Source organism: Primulina eburnea, unplaced genomic scaffold (genome assembly GCF_022965805.1).
Source record: "Primulina eburnea isolate SZY01 unplaced genomic scaffold, ASM2296580v1 ctg1384, whole genome shotgun sequence".
NCBI lineage: Eukaryota > Viridiplantae > Streptophyta > Magnoliopsida > Lamiales > Gesneriaceae > Primulina > Primulina eburnea.
Genome location: NW_027330905.1, coordinates 11,430 through 28,617, shown reverse-complemented (window position 1 = coordinate 28,617; position 17,188 = coordinate 11,430). Strand labels below are relative to the sequence as shown.

Here is a 17,188-nt window from a genome sequence, read left to right as displayed (position 1 = left end):
ACAAGGCAAAAGGAGAGAAGACAGAAAATAGTGAATGAAAAATGCCCCCATGAAGGATCGAACAACAGACCTTCAGTTTACAAGACTCTTGCTCTACCACTGAACTATAGGGGCTGTTGGGGCAAGCTTGCCAAATTTGTTAATACTTATTTTATTTTACTCTTCCTTTAATTAGATTGACCCGAGGTATCGCACCAGAATTGAGTGAATTGAAAGGAACTATTTTTTATGTTGAATATTTTATTGGGAGTCGGAGGATTCTTTTATTTACTGTGCAACTTACAAATACATGCAGTTTTATTGACTGATATAATTGGCATTGCCTTATTACAAGCACACTCCAGATTTGTTTCCTTAACAAGAGAAGTAAATTAAAAAGTACGCAAAACAACTTAAAAGAAGGGTGAAATATATCGTCTCACGTGTTGTTAAAGTAAAAGATTTGTCATCATTCTGGACAAGTAGAAGAACCGGAGCAAGTTCTCCTAGCAAAAGGGATGTATCATGGTTCTTTAGTCGGTGTAGCATCTGTACATGACGTAATTATCCATGATCTTGCCACACTCTGAGCAAACCACCTGCTCGGGGATGTATCCAGCATGCCCCGGCAGGATCAGGTGGTTACAGTGGTGTTCGCGGTGGATACCACGTATTGCCTCATCCAGCACGGTGACAAACTTGTCGGGATGATCACCTTGTATCGCCAACTAATGTAGTCATCTAAAACAGGCAGCAATATGTCTCCTTTTCCTTTGGTCATCTCATTGTTTCCCCTGCTGAAAACTTCCCACCCTTCGTCACTGCTGTCAAATGCCAGCACTTCCATGATCTGCTGCATCACATGGTCGTTGTCCATGCTTAAGGCAGTGTTTTTCTTGGAGTTCCACATGCTCCACAGCCTCACCCAGAAGTACCAGACATAGTCGTAATATTCCTTGAGTGCGAAGATGTGGCTCAGTTTCTCCCGATCAATTACTTCATGGCACCGTCAGACTTTATCCTTTTGATTGCACTTTCCCACATATAGCATTTCCAGAGGTACGTTTAGGGCACCTGCAACTGCTCTGGTTGACACAGTAAACTTACGGATCCAGTCAATGTCCTCCCCACCGTACAAGCATATCACTCTGTTGTCCCTGATCTATCAGACCAAAAGAAATCTCCGTGATCAGCTTCGTGCAGTGCTAGTTGGGCTGGTATTACATACTTGTCTTACTGAACAAATGATTTTTTTAAAATGTAACAGGGGCGGTGCAGTTACCCATGTTTCGGGGTGTTGAATAGGAGAACACGCACATTTCTTTGATTCTTATGTAGGATTTGTTCTGAATGTTGTTTGTGAATATCGCATTCATTGACATGTCGTGACAAATATAGACATATGATAGCATGATAGAAAATAAATCCATGGTAGTTTGGTGATCACATACCCAGTCCGGAATTCGTTGATCAATGGAATCTGCTAACAGTTCGATGTTCCAGGTGTTTTCTGACCAGAGAGTCGTCTCCCTGGCTTTAGCGAAGGGGAAAGCTAAACTGCCCCAAATCCACATCATAGGTAAAGCATCAAGATTGGATGGCTTCCCCTGGGGATCCAATACTACGAGCATCGGCATGTGGACAAATTTCCAGACCTCTTGGATGTATCTGATGGCTACCTGTTCAATCAATGAAGGGTGGTACACCGAATAACATGGCATATTATAGGTCTTCAGTTCCTTAAATTGTAGTTCCTGTGATTGGGAAAGTGAGTTAGTTTGGTTGACAATGGGAAGCCATAAAACCTCGTACTCATGCCTCATTTGTTGTTGGTTGTAGATCATATGAAGGATGTTTAGCTCTTCGTGAGGCAGGTCGAGATCTGAAATCAGCAGTAGTACATACTTCGCCTTCAGTCCATCAATCCTTTCCTGTAACGCAAAGAACTTTAGCTTTTCAGAGTTTTAAGTTGTAGATATCTTGAAATTTTATCAGGTAAAAGTAAAGAACCAACATTAGATCTTTTAGAACCATCATATAGTGGCCTTTGTTCATCTGGGGCACGAATCATCCCCTTGAGTACTTTCATATTGTCAATATGAGCAGTCTCCATAAGTTTCTTGAATGCAGTGTACGAATCTTCAAACTTCTTCCTAACTGCACATACATGACAATATGATCGATGCGACGTGGGTATCATACTACTGTTTTTGTGCAGTTTGAAGTATTTCATCATTCCGGTGTTTTAGTGACCAACCAAATATTCAAGCATTGGTTTTTAAGGACATACATTGTGGGTTCGAGTTCGACCGGATGTGTGAATTTGAGGGTGAACAAAAATATTTCTATCCTATCGCCCTTGTTTACATTTACTAACTTTGTTACCTTACCAGAGTATCCGTTATTATTAGACAATTCGAATCAACATGTGACTTACCGATTAATTCCTTACAAATCTGCAATTCGGGAAAGAGTCCTAGCATGGCTAGGACTCCTCCTGAGAACCCTGCACAGATTGGTGCAGGGTTTGCGCTACTTCCAGGCGCTGATAGCTCGATGTGTGGGGCACGGGCTGGGCTAGGAAGGTTCACTAGGGTCCTAAGTAAGCGTTCAGGGGTTGGGTTTGGGTGGTAGAGCGTCGGCTGGGCTCACACGATCATAAACATGGAGTCCATGCAAGGTGTGATTCTCGACCAGAATAGGTGTCACGTGGGGCAGCATGTTTTTGGATTTTGAGTGGATAACTTGAAAAACTTAGAGTCTAGTAGGTTAATTTAACATGTTGGGCACGTTTTGGCTCGACATGGTTCGGGGGTAACTCGTAAAAATCAAAAGTTGGCTCGGGGTTGAAGCTTAGGTGTCAAATGAGGATTTTTAAATAAAGAAAAATTGGAAAATGGTTCTCGGGGTACGAATCTTCAAACTTCTTCCTAACTGTACATACATGACAATATGATCGATGCGACGTGGGTATCATACTACTGTTTTTGTGCAGTTTGAAGTATTTCATCATTCCGGTGTTTTAGTGACCAACCAAATATTCAAGCATTTGTTTTTAAGGACATACATTGTGGGTTCGAGTTCGACCGGATGTGTGAATTTGAGGGTGAACAAAAATATTTCTATCCTATCGCCCTTGTTCACATTTACTAACTTTGTTACCTTACCAGAGTATCCGTTATTATTAGACAATTCGAATCAACATGTGACTTACCGATTAATTCCTTACAAATCTGCAATAGCTTTTGTAGGTGCTCCAACATGACTGAGAGCTTATAGGCCAAACTTGATATCTCCCATGACTCAGCAGTTGACGAGATGTACCTTGATACAACAAAAAACAGTTTTAAAGATTTCTCGCTGAGAAAATAAGTGGTTAGTTTCAGTTATAAGCAATAATAAAGGGGAGATAATAAGAACTAAGAGCATCATACTCGTGACCAGTGCCGATGAGGTTCAGGAGCACTGATGCAGAGGCCTGAAGGCTCCTTATGATCCAATAAACATCTATTGGAATATGAGCAGTGGCAGTCTCAACTTCTGGTGATTCCCGGCTAATGTAGAGAGACGGAAGCTCCTTGAATTCTATAATACAGTGGAGCATCTTCGTTGTTGCAGTTAAGAGGTCAACTACCGCCTCAAATTTCTTTCTTAAATCACTGGAATGTTCCATTGGGCTGGGTAAATCTTTGAGTGTGGAAACATTCTTGGCTAATGGATTTTTTGTGTGAAGTTGCTCAACGAGCCAGAACTCGCCATAGTTGATGGAGAAAGCAGCAAAGGTGATGACCACCTTGGCATCCCAAGGGTAGTTTGACAGTGATTTTAGGAGTTCCATGGTTAGGGAATGTGCTTCTGTTCCAGAAGTACATTTGCATATTATCTGTTACATCGTGATTTTGAGTCATGTAATTAATTCAACAAAATTTCGTCTCTTGAGGGGAAATTAGGAACTTTATTATACCTCATTGGATATCTTTTTGATGGGAAATGCCATTAGTTTAACTATTTCCGTATCATAGTAAGAACTTTGAGTGACAGTATCATGGTAGGAACTGGAGATGACCTTGTTGTCAAGCGTGCCCAAATGGGCTTGAATGGGAGCAACCTGTATTTGAGCAGAACGCAAGAGAATTGTTATCAACTGAAAAAGAAAGGATATATCCAAGTGAAAAAGGTAAAGAATCATTATCATTTAAAAAAGCTTTCTTGAACTAGAAAGTGTAAGGAAAATGAACTTCTTGTATCCTACAGCAGCAGAATCAGCTGTCAAAGGTTTGACCAGATGGATGATATCCTCCACTATGAAAAAAACTGGCTTGACATCAAAATCTTCAATTTCTGGAGAATGGGTTCCCAGAATTTGCTTGGTAAGTGCAGTATCATCAGCAGAAAAGAAGACATGTCCCCACCCCCTACCACCTTTCATGAGCTGTCCTCTACCAGGCGCTGGCACACCCAATGGAAGGGGCTTGACAATGTTGTGTTCCATTTCATAGCTCGGCCTTAACCGTTGATCAGTTTCGTAATCTTGCACGCCTCCATTGAAGATATGAGCTTTAGTAGGTGGTACCTTTTCGGAGGAAAATGTAACATTCTTTGTCGAAGGAAACACATCCCGGCTAGCCATATCTATCGGAAAGGTATTTTCAATTAGCTATTTCTTATCTGAATCTGGTGTTCTTCTCCAGGCTTTATATAGAATGTCAGAACTTGTTGAAGAAAAAGAAAGGGAGACAAGCGCCATGAGAAAAGAATAAAGCTGTGTTGAATCATATACCTTACTTTGGTTTTGGTTTAAAAATCTGCAAGAGGTTTGGAATTCAGCCCCTTGCAACATATTCTTTCTACTAAATCCTTTGCTTCAGACAGCAAAAGGAACATTGTGTTTAATGTTTACACACGATCGTTTCCACATGATTCACGTTTTCTATGCGTGAAGCTTCTTTTGTATATGAATCTGGAAGAATGTAAGCCTTCATCAAACTTGGCATCTGTTTGTTCTGGCAATGTATCAGGCTTCTTTACTTGAAACTTGAGTTTTTTTAAGGTTGTTATAAAGAATTGCAGCAGATTCAATCTTACTATTTAAATGTTTTAAAACTATAAACCTAACCAAATCATATTTCATGCATTAATTCTGTTAAGACGTTATTTTTTGTCTTACTCGACTTCATTATCATCATCATTATTATTATTATTTTGAATGATTGTTTTTTATCGCACAACCCGCGCTTTAAGACGATCATGTCTAGACTCGACTCAACTATAACTCTAGGGTCTCGGTGTGAATAAGACGATCTGTCACCTACCCTACCGCTCGGGGTGACGGTACGTCTTATTCCTAGACTTCGGCCTGATCTGTATCCACATCTACAATAGGAGAGGTGATCTTCCCCTAAGCCGTTATATCACCGAACGTCTAGAAGATTGACTGGTCTGTCGATCTTTCCTATCTTAATTACAATGAATTAAATCTATAAACAAAGCATAATCATATTAAAACATAAACAATAATCTAGTATGTGATTTTATTGAGAAACTCAAATGGGATCTCATTTGAGTTGTAGCTTCCCGAATATCACATGAATTATACCTTTGTCTTCCAAGTCTGACGAAGACGGAGTCTTGTATTCCAATCTGTCCATATCCAAATCTGATAATGACAATAGCATAAATACAATCTCAGTAAATAACTCAATTCAAACCTGTTCTGATCAATACTCAAATCAGTATATAATCTGATCCATATCTGAACAAGGTACAATCTAACTCATATCAATGATATCACGATACAATCGAAATCATTACTGAATCTGATCAATCTCAATCAATACTGAATCTGATCAATATCAATCTACTGATGTTTCGACAGCATAATCATACAGTTTCGATAACCCCGTCAATCTCAACATCACAGATATAATACCAGAACTCATAATCAGTATCAGTACAATTCAAAATCTGAATAATAACACAACTCTGATATATAATCTCAACTAAATCAACTCTGAAAATCATAACAATTGTATAAACAGTCTATTCTTTATTCTGACTTCAATTATACAATGTCTACTGTAGCAGAAACACTATATCTGGTTCATATTCAATTCTGACCATATCATAAATTCAGATAATGTCTAAACGTAGTAAAACTTACGTCCAGTTGTAGCCTACGTCGATAGGAATACAGTAATGAAGTCGGATTCAAAATCAGACGGACGGATTTAACACGGTCAAGATTTGAAGCGCAAGAAACTAAAATCTCTCTTGGATACTTTCGTTCTTCTCTTTCCTTTATTCTGAAGATTGGCTTGTTTCTTATATATATATATATATATATATATATATATATATATATATATATATATATATATATAATATTGCATGTAACTTGTACGTGTCTTCTCCAGAATTTGCCAAAAACCCACTCGCGCATATGCGCGCTTATTCTCGCACATGTGCGCCAAAGTTTCTGGACGGGTGGCGCATATGCGCGAGGGCTTCTGGACCCCTCGCGCATATGCGCGTGTTTCTTCGCGCATGTGCGCCGATTGTTTCTTTTGAGATGTTCGGCCGAACATCTCGAGATGTTCGGTTGAACATCTTGGCTTATAATGTAACGCTGCCCGACTTCTTCATTCAAGTTCGTATAACCTCAATCATGTCAATTGATCCATAAATCATTCCAGATTAATCTTAATTTACGGTAATTATACCCAAATCATTTCAGATTACGGTAATCAAATTCTCGTGCCTTATATTTATATTACTAACTAATAGGAAAACTGAACTATTTAACTTTTTTAAACAATATATGTCTTAGAAATAAATAAAATTCTCAATTACTACATATATAATGGTCAAGATCTTTATCTGTTAGTGCTTTAATATGTTCAAACCATAATAAATTTTATATTTAATCGATGTTATTAACTCTGATATTTGCTTAATTACGTCCATCAGTGAGTTTAATTACGATTTTTACATGAATATTTGTTATCGACAAAATGAAATAAAAGTAACTATAGATACCATGCCATCACTCTTGTGGCAAGTAAAGAACGTTTTCATTTTCTTTTATATATTTCCTGGGTGGGTGGGTAAGGTTTTATATTATGTTTTACGTTTTTTTATTATTTAAAATATATATCGTTTCATTGCATACTTTTATTATTTCTTTTACCGGATTTATTTTTAGATTTTTTCTTTCTAATTAAATAATTAATTATTTTATGATTAAAATAAAAAAAAATCAGTTTTCCAAAGCTATTTAAGAAAATCCGGTTTTGCCGCGTTGAAAAGCATAACTACCCCCCTTTCATCCTTAATTAATTTCTGGACTCTGCGTTAGCCCTAATTTCATCTTCTTCGCTGCGCTTAAAGGTCGCCTCAGTGTTTCGTATTTGCCATATTTTAATCAATAATCACGCCATTATTTGAACCTTCCCATCGACGTTTTCCTTTTATCGTGAAAAATGTAAGTTCTCTGTCCTTTAACTTATATCCAGTAGATTTTGTTGTTTTTTTGTAATCTAGTGGCTTTTTTTTATAATCTAAATCTGCATATGTGTGTGTGTCTTTATTGGAAAGAAGATGAGAAGAGATAGATGCTAGCAATATAGGGCTTTTTTTTTGTTCTGACCAAAGTCTGATGAATGGAGTTGTCAACATTCAGGGGAGTCATTAAGTTGGAACTTCGTTGTCCCCAAAATGTAAATGGAATGGCTGCCGATCCACAGCCTGATTGGAGTTTTGATGACTTACGATCAGAGCTTGATACAATTGAAAAGAAGCTCATCCCGAGTTTAGATTTTTCTGCACCTTTTGACAAGAAACGACCTAGGTAATTTTTTGTTTTGCTCCATTATTTGATGTGTACTGGTCTTAAATTTACCTTACTTTGTTCATTCAGAAATCGTTGCAACACAAGGGGATTTGCGATGCATGTGTCAGATCATGAATTGGGTTGTTCTGATAATGACGTTGAAGAGGAGGTTGTTAACTCATCCATGGTTTCGGGCAGAAAATTTTCTTTTGAAGAACTCTATATGAGGTTTGTGCTTGACTACATGAAGGGAAGTGAAATAGTATAGTAGACTAAATGTCCGAAAGAGATATTCAACAATAAACATTAGCATTTTGGTTACTCCAGTGTATGAAATACAAATTTTCTGGTAAAACCCCCAAGGACAATTTTTTTAATAATGATTTTGTATAGGCTTGTTGTATTAAAGATTCATTATTTTTCCAGCCTGATTAACAAGTTGACTTTTTCCTTGGTTATTAGTGTGTACCAGGTTGTTGATCACTTCTTTTTTTTTTTAATTTTTTTATTGCAGTGATGATTATGATTATGAGTTACCTGTTTATGCTCAATGCCAATTGATGGATAAAGTGGGGTTAGCAGAAGGTGCACTCCGTGAGCTAATTTATGAATTTCAGCTTTATGTTTCGGTGAGTAGACGTACTTGATTTGTGTTAGATGATTTGGGAAAAAGATAATAATGAGGTTAATGATTCCAAACTGTCTTTTCTCATCTTTCTAAATAGTTTGATGGATTAGTGTGTGCTTGCTCTAATTTTTTCGTTCATTCTATTAACATCGTGGGACTAATTGTTGTTGTTGTTGACCTTTCTTACCATTTTCTTGACTCAGGAGGAAGTGAGAAATAAAATATTAACCTTAGAGACAAATTTGGTAAAGGAAAATGAGAAGTTTGCTTCTCAAATTGCTGAAATTCATAAGCATAGAAGGACACAACAAGAGAGGGAGCGAAAATTTGATTTGCAATATCACCGTACAATGTATGACCTTTTACACTGTGTACCTCGGATCTTAATTTTCGTTATGCTTCCTATTTTTAAATATAGAAGTGGGATTGAGACTTTCTAGCACGGCATATTCTATGTATGCTATGAAGATATTTCTTCTTTTAGCAACTTTATTTGTAGTGTAGTTTTTCTCCCTTAGTAAATGGCAACCTTTTGTAACTGATTACCTGACAAAACTCATTGAATTTGTTACTGTTTTGAGATTATAAAGGTTCCAGGACACTTAAGACAACTGGAGGGTCCTTGAGGTGTATGGATATGATTGACATATGAATTCAATTTATTCAAAAATTGTTTAACATATCTGATCTCCATCTCAATTATGATGACCTTGATATGAATTATCACGGTTATTGTGAAGTGTTTAGCTAGGTTTTTAAGGTTGTATTCCTATCATTTCTACTCCGATAATTTGCATTGGACGAGAATACTGCTCTTACGAATTTATTGAATTATGGCATTGCAGAAGCACTTGATAATCACCTTACAGCTGTACAAAGAGATCATGAGCACATATCACAACTAGAAGAGAAAGAATAAGAGATGATGCAGCCCGTGAAGAGGCTAAAAGGAAAGAGAAGACTCTCATTGAAGAAAAATTATGTAAAGAAAAGATCAAAGCCGAAGAAGAGGTTCTTTCCGCACCTATATCATTTAAATATTTCTGTATATTTTTCCTTCTCAGCTTCTGCAGCAGCTAATTCGTTGCCCTTGGGAAATTTGTTTTTCCCCCATGGGAATGAGGCAGATGTAACAGTTATTCACATATGTGTAGTTTTTCTGTCCAAAGCTTCTTGTGTATAACGATAAAAATGAGAAAGAACTTTTAGTCAATGAAAAATCTTCAGATATCACAGCTTGGTATTGTCTTCCATGTCTTATTATCATGTTGTGTATAAATCTAATCTGAAAGTTTCCAACTATTGAGAAATTGCTCAGAAAATAATTGCTACTAAATTGCACACCAAATGATGGATGATGCATTTCATGCATTAGATTTACCAAGAAAATTAGTTGTAGCAAGGCTTATGTGAATATGCATCCATCATCCACTATTTGTTTCGTAACTTAAATAACTTTTTTTTTTCCTGGTACATTTGAATGATTGAATCAATGTAGGCTAGGCTACATGCTGAGAGATGTGAAATAGATAAAGCGGCTGCGGAAGCTGAGAAGCAATCTGTAGAAGGAAAAAAACATGTTGAGAATCAAGTTGCTGAATTAGCTGCTACCAAAAATGTTGTTGAAACTTTAAGAAATGGTGTTCCTAGGATAGAAACTCTTGGGCAGGTCGTGCCTACCAGATTTGACGATAAGAAACATGTTTCATTATCAGGTATGTGGGACCATTATGTTGATAAAAAAGAATTTTGACTTTTTCGCCATTCTAATCTGAAGTTTCAACCAAGTCTATTTGGCAGGAAGAAGTATGACAAGAGCTTCAAAAAATGTTTTAGAATTGGAGGAAAAAGACAACGTATTTATGAAAAGTTAACTATAGAAAACGAGGCTCTTAAAGCAAGTTCTGATCAGGTAAATCACTAAGGATGATTCAAATTTCAAATTATTAGATTTTACTATACTATGCATTTAAATATCTTTACAAGTTTATAGAATCGTTTGTGCAAAATAAGCAAGACACATAAGGTGGTCGCAACTTTGAATAGATCATCGCATGCTAGAGTAATGTGTTTGATGGTTCTTGTGATTCATTATCTCTCTACGATGTCCATGAGCACAATGTCGATGATATGCCATTTATGAACCACGATTGTCTGTCCTATCCAGGGTAATCGAAGAACTGGACAGAATTTCAATAGGCTGATTAAAACCATCTCTGCTACTGTAGAAAATGTCAGGTCAGTCGGATCCTATCATTCTTTCATTTTAACAAACCAGTAAGTCTTTTACTTTGCTGTTCATTAGTTTTTATTCTCCTCTGATAAAAAAAATCTTATGTTATGTGCAAATTGAATTTTTTTTTCAACAGAACAAAAGCAGATGAATTGTTCAATTTAATCAGTAGTCCAGAATATCCCCAATCCATCAATATCCTGTCCTTTGCAGAAAAGATATTGTTGTTGAGTATTACTTGAAGGGGTTACCGGTTTTCATTTCTTTGTTTGATTGCAGAACCAATTTGATATTTAATAGATTATAGGCGGAGGAAACTTTCATCATTGTGTTCAGAGAATGTCTAATAAATATGTGCTTACTTAGGGAGTCATGATTTTTACAGGTGGTCTTCAACTGTGAAAATTCTCAAAAGAGCGATGGATTCATTTTTGCCTGTAGTCGTGTCATTGTTCTTGTCACCTCTAAGGTAAACTCTGCTGTGAAGAATTCCATACTACTTGTTATATAATTATTCTAAGTTGTTATCATGAAATCAATTGTTTGCTAAGAAGTCTTTTTATGTTCTCTTCTTTTGCGTAAGATAAGTCTTTTCTGTGTCTGGATTTGTATGTTTGTGTCCATTGAAGCAGCAATTTAGCATGTTGATCCTGGATAATGTGTAATTTGATAACATTTTATTTTATTGAATACAGATTCCATTGGCTTTGGACATTCTCTTGGCAGAGTTGAATAGAGTTTGCATGTACACTGTGCCCAAATATGTAGAATACTCTCCCGTAATAAATCTAACTCAATATTTTAAAAACTTGTCTTTTGTTTGTTTTCGATTTTTCCTTGTTATGGTAAGTATGGGCAGTTTCATGTACTTTTTAAGTTCTCTGCAAGAGTCACATGGCTTGATTGGACTCTTAAGTTCAGAAACATTCTTGTTCTCTTTTGGCTTTTCGAAAGAGCTGCTGCTGTAAATTGATATCATATTTATGTTATCTTTTATAGGTATTGTTTCAAACCAGAGAAGCTTATTTCAAAGCTATTGGCTACAAGGAAATATATGGTAAGATCGAAAACACTGATAGTTATGTAGAGAGATTGAGTTCGATCATGAGAATCTATGGAGCTTTAGTACAGGTTTGGGTGCTCTGTGACTACTTGAGCTTTTAACCATAATTACCCAATGCATTTTAATGGTACGAGACAAGATTGGGTTCTGATATTCTTGTTTTGGCAGACTGAAATTGGTGGCTTTCAGAATCTCCATGGACTTAAAGAAGGTTGGGCATGGCTTGCACGGTTTCTAAATTCTCTCCCGGCTAATCTTTATACAGCAGTTGCACTACAACATTTTCTTGAAGTAAGCTGGCATTTGCCTTTTCACATATATTTTTCAATATTTTATGCATAATGATATGTAGTCATTTAAGAACGTCTAGATGTCAGGATACATTCTTTACCGAAGATACAGAAATCAGTTTGAGAAGTTGCTGAGGATCATTGCTCGTGACTTCCTCAAAGCACTAAAAGAGGGTAATTCAGATTCAGTAAATGCAAAGCTGATCAAGGTGAAAACATCCATCATTAATTACGTAGAGTCAAGCCGGTTCAAGAAGGAACCAGAAGGATTGCAGCTGAGAGGCCACTTGGATTCGAATGATTTTTTTTGATGTTCAGCCATTATTTCGAAATCTATTGATGTGCAGTTAATCTGATTGATCATGTGTATCAATTAGTGTTACTCGACAACTAGAACACAAAGGTTGAATGTTGGGAAATGTTACTCATCCATCAATCATGGTTCCCAATTAGTATTGCTGGACTAATAGAATCCGAAGGCTTTCAGAAATGTTGCCTAATTTGGCTTCATCCGCTTGAATAGTGAAGATCCTCCCAAAGTTTTTAGAAATTGAAGAAACAAGTACACTTAAGAGTGTTGAAAAATCGACAACAAACAACTACTCGGATAGCTGTCCATATGTCCGACAAGTGTTAACCATTGCCCTTGGCAGCTTCCTAGGATTATGGTCATAACCAAAATTTTACTTGTATTTTTTTGATCATCTATAATAGAAAAAAGAAAGAACGAAACAACATTACGTGTTATTCATAGAAGTGGCATACTAATTGACCATAGATCAATTCTACTTTTGATTTGGGAGTGTTGATCACACCTCTAATTCTGAACATATTGTTCATACCAAGTGACAACAATATATTTTGATCGTAATCTTGTGGTCAAATAGTGTAACATGGTTTAAGCAATCACCTCCGGAATTGGTGTCACAACTATGCTCTAAAGATTATTTTTTAAACATTTAAATTAACTAAAAAGTTTTAATAGGAAATCATTTGATCTGTTTATGTAAATTGATGTTGTTTACCTATTCATAAATAAGAGTAGATAGCATTGTGGAAAATCGTGTCATAATTGAAAAGGACAAGTTGATTGATAAAAGAATTTTTTGACGATCGAAGAAGTGAGCTATACGATTACCCAAGGAAAAGTTGAAACGAGATTTTATATGTTTTTTTTCCAAAAAAAAAAAAAATGTTATTAGAGATTTTACTTAGTCACCCATGACTACTAATAATCCACTCCCGTTCATTATTTTAATAACAATATGTTATCAAAAATATTAATTTCAATAAATTTTCTCTTCCACGGGTTTCTCTGATTTCGTAACGCTGGACACTATATACGCATAGGGAAAAAAATATTGGAAGAAGGTTTCAATAAGAATGGAAAAGGTAATTTCTTAAATACAATACTCTAATAAAATATAATAATTTTAATTTTACAATATGTATGTGCGTGTGATTATTCTCACATATGTATGTTTCCCAAAATAATAGTGATTGATCACAAAAATGACATGTAAATAAATATTAGATTTAAAACTTAAAGGTTAGGTAGATGTACCACACAACCAATTACAGAATCAACGTATAAAAAATAATTTACAGAACTAAATTACGTGCAAGAAAAATAAGGAATTTGTTTTCCGAAAAAATGATATGATCAAGATGGACTAACGCAACCTCTACGCTTGATTGCGATGATACGTGGATGATGATCCATGGAGGTTCCTTTCAGGAAAATGGAAACTTTCACGCTCAAATTTCAACGTCTTCATAAGGAGGCAAGCAAACGGCCAGATATCTGTAATACAGCAATTCTACTCGAGGAAAATATAAGCACCAGAGCATCTACACGCACGAAAGATATCACATCAAATACCAGTCTTTTAAGTAGCAAAAAGTAAATAATATCCCTTCCTGTTCTCTGTGTGCGTGCGCAGGGAAGTGAGTGGATCTCAATTTTTTTAAAAGCAACCATATTGTTTGTTACTTGGAGAAGAGAACCGAGAAGAGCCTGAGACACTTTGCCTCCAGGGAAGGGGGCCAAAAGTCCTCCACATGCTTGATGGCAATACAACCTAGAGCCTTGTGTGAACAAATGGCAGCCACCTCTTTGCACCCAAAAATTTCCCATTGCACCAGGGTAAGACTTAAGCTTCATTCCTGCATCCATCATTAGTAAAAGAAGTATTAATCTAGAAATCGTAAAAATTTTCACCCAATGCTCCGTGATAGAGAGCAAAATTTGGAAAACTTCTTAAAAATATCTATACAAGTAAATTGATATTTTCTTCTGGCCCTTTAGCCTGATTTGGATCTGACCAAAAGAGTTGGAACCAAGCTGTCCCGTCACTCCACTCAAGAAAGCAATTTTTCTCTCACAAACTCAACAGTTTAGCTTATCTACAGCATCTTTCATCTCAGTTCGGTGAATCTGCATGAGAGAATCCGACTGTAAACTCAAACGTTGTACCTGCTTCACAGTCATCACATGCCAAGGAAAGCTTATTTTCCTTTACGAGACCCCCAATAATCAATTTGAAAGTCACATCATCTGGATAAACACCTATAGTTTGCATCTCTTCATATAGATTCAAGGCTTCACTAACTTTAAAATATTTACAATATCCATTGATGAGAGCATTATAGGACACAACATCAGGGTAAACTCCCTGTTCTAGCATATCATGGAAAGTACTGTGAGCCATTCCTATTCTACCTGTCTTACATAGATGGTCAATAATAATGGTATATAATGCACGACTTGGAATTAGACCCATCTTTGTCATCTGCTCAACAAGGTCCCTGGCTGCACTTGAGTTGCCTTCTCTCAGAAAGGCATCTATGAGAATACTAAATGTATCCACATCTGGAAAGATTCCCTTCCTCCCCATCTCCCACAAGAGTTTATAAGCTCTGCTGGTACGACCAACTTTGCAAAGTGCATGTATCACTGTGTTGTAAGATACAACATCTACAACTCCTTTGCCCTCCATCTTATTTACTACTATCAACATGTATGCCTTATCTATCATGCTGGCTTTGCAGAGACCTTTTAGGAGCGCATTGTAGCTGTAACTGTCAGGTTTCATCCCGCCCTTCTCCATCTTCTCCATTAATTTTTCTGCCGCATCTAACATTAAGTGACCACAACAATAATTTAACAACACATTATGAGTGATTAATAGCAAGCGCCTTGTCAATCCTACCAACCTGACAAAACCCGTGTATAAGCACATTATAGATTACCGTCTCAAACCTAAGTTTTCCCCTCATATTCCCCACTGTGAGTTCATAAGCCAAATCAACCTGTCCACTCTCACTTAATCCCAGCACAAGTGCCCTGCATGCCTTGTTATCCGGTTCCAGCCCTTTCTTGATCATCATTTTCCACATTTCTCCGGCCTCCTCGTATCGTTTGACTCTACACAATCCACTAATTATAATAGTATAGCTTACTTTATCAGGTTCTCGCCCCTTCTCTCCCATTATTCTCAACACCTTCAAAGCATCATCCACTATATTCTCACTACACAAAAGATTCAAATAAATGTTATAAGCCCAAATATCAGCAACGATACCAATGGTATCCATATCATGAAAAAGCCTGTAAATAAGCTCAAAGTTCTTAACTTAACACAACCCGGAAATAAATCTTGAATAAGTAAAGGAATTCAAAGAGAACCCTTTCGGATTCATGGAGTTATAATAATATTCAGCCAATTCGAAACGCTTGTTTTTCACCAAAACTCCGAGAAATCGATTGTAATCTATCGGAAAAATTCTGCAATCCGAGGAGGACATTTCGTCGAACACCTGAACTGCCTGATCAATTAGTCCGGATCTGACAAAGATAGAAATGCAAGAACGGTATATATGGCGCTGTGCGCCAAGAGTTCTATACATTATCAACGTGGGTTTCTCAGAAACTTAGGCATTTGAGCTCCGCTGGAGAAACGGGAGTTGAAAAATATCCTTACTACTTGGTGCTCAATTTCAATACAATAAAAGAACACTTATGCGCAGGTGCTACTTCCGCCGGGATCGGCATTTGAGTTTTTGCTCCACCTCTTTGCGGCGGAGAACGAAAGAGAAGGCGGGGAGTCGGGGGCCCAAAATCCAAGTCCGAGCTCTGGATTTGAAAAATAAAGAGAATGGGCCGGGCCTTGCAAGAAGCGGCCATCTCACTTTCTGTTTGGCGGCTCTTCTCCATCTTCGACCCTTAGACAAGAAAACACTCTTTTTTCTTTTCTTCTTCTTCTTTAAAAATTATTATTATTAATTTTTATTTTTATTTTTGTTCGTAACCATCATACCACCATGGGATGCTGTGTTAGAGATTTTTCTCAAAATCGTGTTTCTACGTGTATATAAACATGATATATAATATACAGAAGCTTAAATCGAGTATTACCTCCGACCATTGAAAATTTTGATTTCTCTGCTTTTCTTCTCGGTTGAAGCCTTCTAAGCACTCCACCCTCTCAATAGATGATGTATATTTCTTTATGAGGTGTGTATGCTTAGGGACCTCAATCATCTCTATTTATATGCATCTCATACCATCAACGAGAAAAATAGGGAGTCTGAATATTAGAAGAAGAAACGTGTACGTATCTCAATTTCTGAAGTTGAGCACGTTTGTCAAAAGTTTTCGTCAAAAGTTGTAGGCAATGGCCGTCGCCATTTCCTACACGTCTGTTCTTCTTCCTTTCTAATATGTGTCATATTTTTCTTACATTCTCCCACTTGACACATATATCTCATTTACCATAGGAGAGAACAAAATACATGAATCATGGCGATAGATCATCTTAAAACGAATATTATCTTCCATGTATTACAATGCATCATGTCTCTCAAATCTGTATAACTTAACGAATAAACCCAATGTTTATTCGAGATCCAACTTTATTGATATTTCTCGAATCACTGAATGTGTGCACAACATATATGAGAAAATATCACATCATAGTTTCATTAATTTGTTCTTACAACAAAATTACATAAAGGAACCAAGTCTCATTCTATCTGTATGATCCTTAAATTTCAATGGTGGCATGCCCTTAGTCAAAGGATCCGCAATCATCAATTCAGTACTAATGTGCTCGACAAGTAACTTCTTATCTTTAACACGTTTTCTTATGGCTAAATACTTAATGTC

At 36.7% G+C, this 17,188-nt stretch overlaps 1 protein-coding gene and 2 pseudogenes across 1 annotated transcript; 1 reads left to right on the top strand and 2 right to left on the bottom strand.

Annotated features, from left to right (window-relative positions):
- Positions 1-487: 487 nt before the first annotated feature.
- LOC140820701 (protein SIEVE ELEMENT OCCLUSION B-like) lies at positions 488-4,609 on the bottom strand (annotated as a pseudogene).
- A 2,926-nt stretch (positions 4,610-7,535) lies between these two features.
- LOC140820700 (mRNA export factor GLE1-like) lies at positions 7,536-12,769 on the top strand. Its single transcript, XM_073181025.1, has 15 exons — positions 7,536-7,825; positions 7,895-8,035; positions 8,322-8,436; positions 8,639-8,874; positions 8,920-8,930; positions 9,500-9,585; positions 9,934-10,104; positions 10,213-10,347; positions 10,603-10,673; positions 10,805-10,886; positions 11,054-11,137; positions 11,364-11,447; positions 11,668-11,799; positions 11,900-12,022; positions 12,102-12,769. Exons 1-15 carry the CDS (start codon positions 7,638-7,640, stop codon positions 12,330-12,332), a joined length of 1,890 nt encoding a protein of 629 aa, XP_073037126.1. The 5' UTR covers positions 7,536-7,637; the 3' UTR covers positions 12,333-12,769.
- A 1,747-nt stretch (positions 12,770-14,516) lies between these two features.
- Positions 14,517-16,179, bottom strand: LOC140820704 (uncharacterized; annotated as a pseudogene).
- Positions 16,180-17,188: the final 1,009 nt, after the last annotated feature.

Excerpts from the sequence above, each read along its gene's own strand:
- LOC140820700 (XM_073181025.1), top strand. The coding sequence starts at position 7,638 with ATGGAGTTGTCAACATTCAGGGGAGTCATTAAGTTGGAACTTCGTTGT. Across the intron at positions 8,036-8,321 it reads TTTGAAGAACTCTATATGAG|TGATGATTATGATTATGAGT; the intron begins GTTTGTGCTTGA and ends TTTTTATTGCAG. Across the intron at positions 11,138-11,363 it reads TTGTTCTTGTCACCTCTAAG|ATTCCATTGGCTTTGGACAT; the intron begins GTAAACTCTGCT and ends TATTGAATACAG.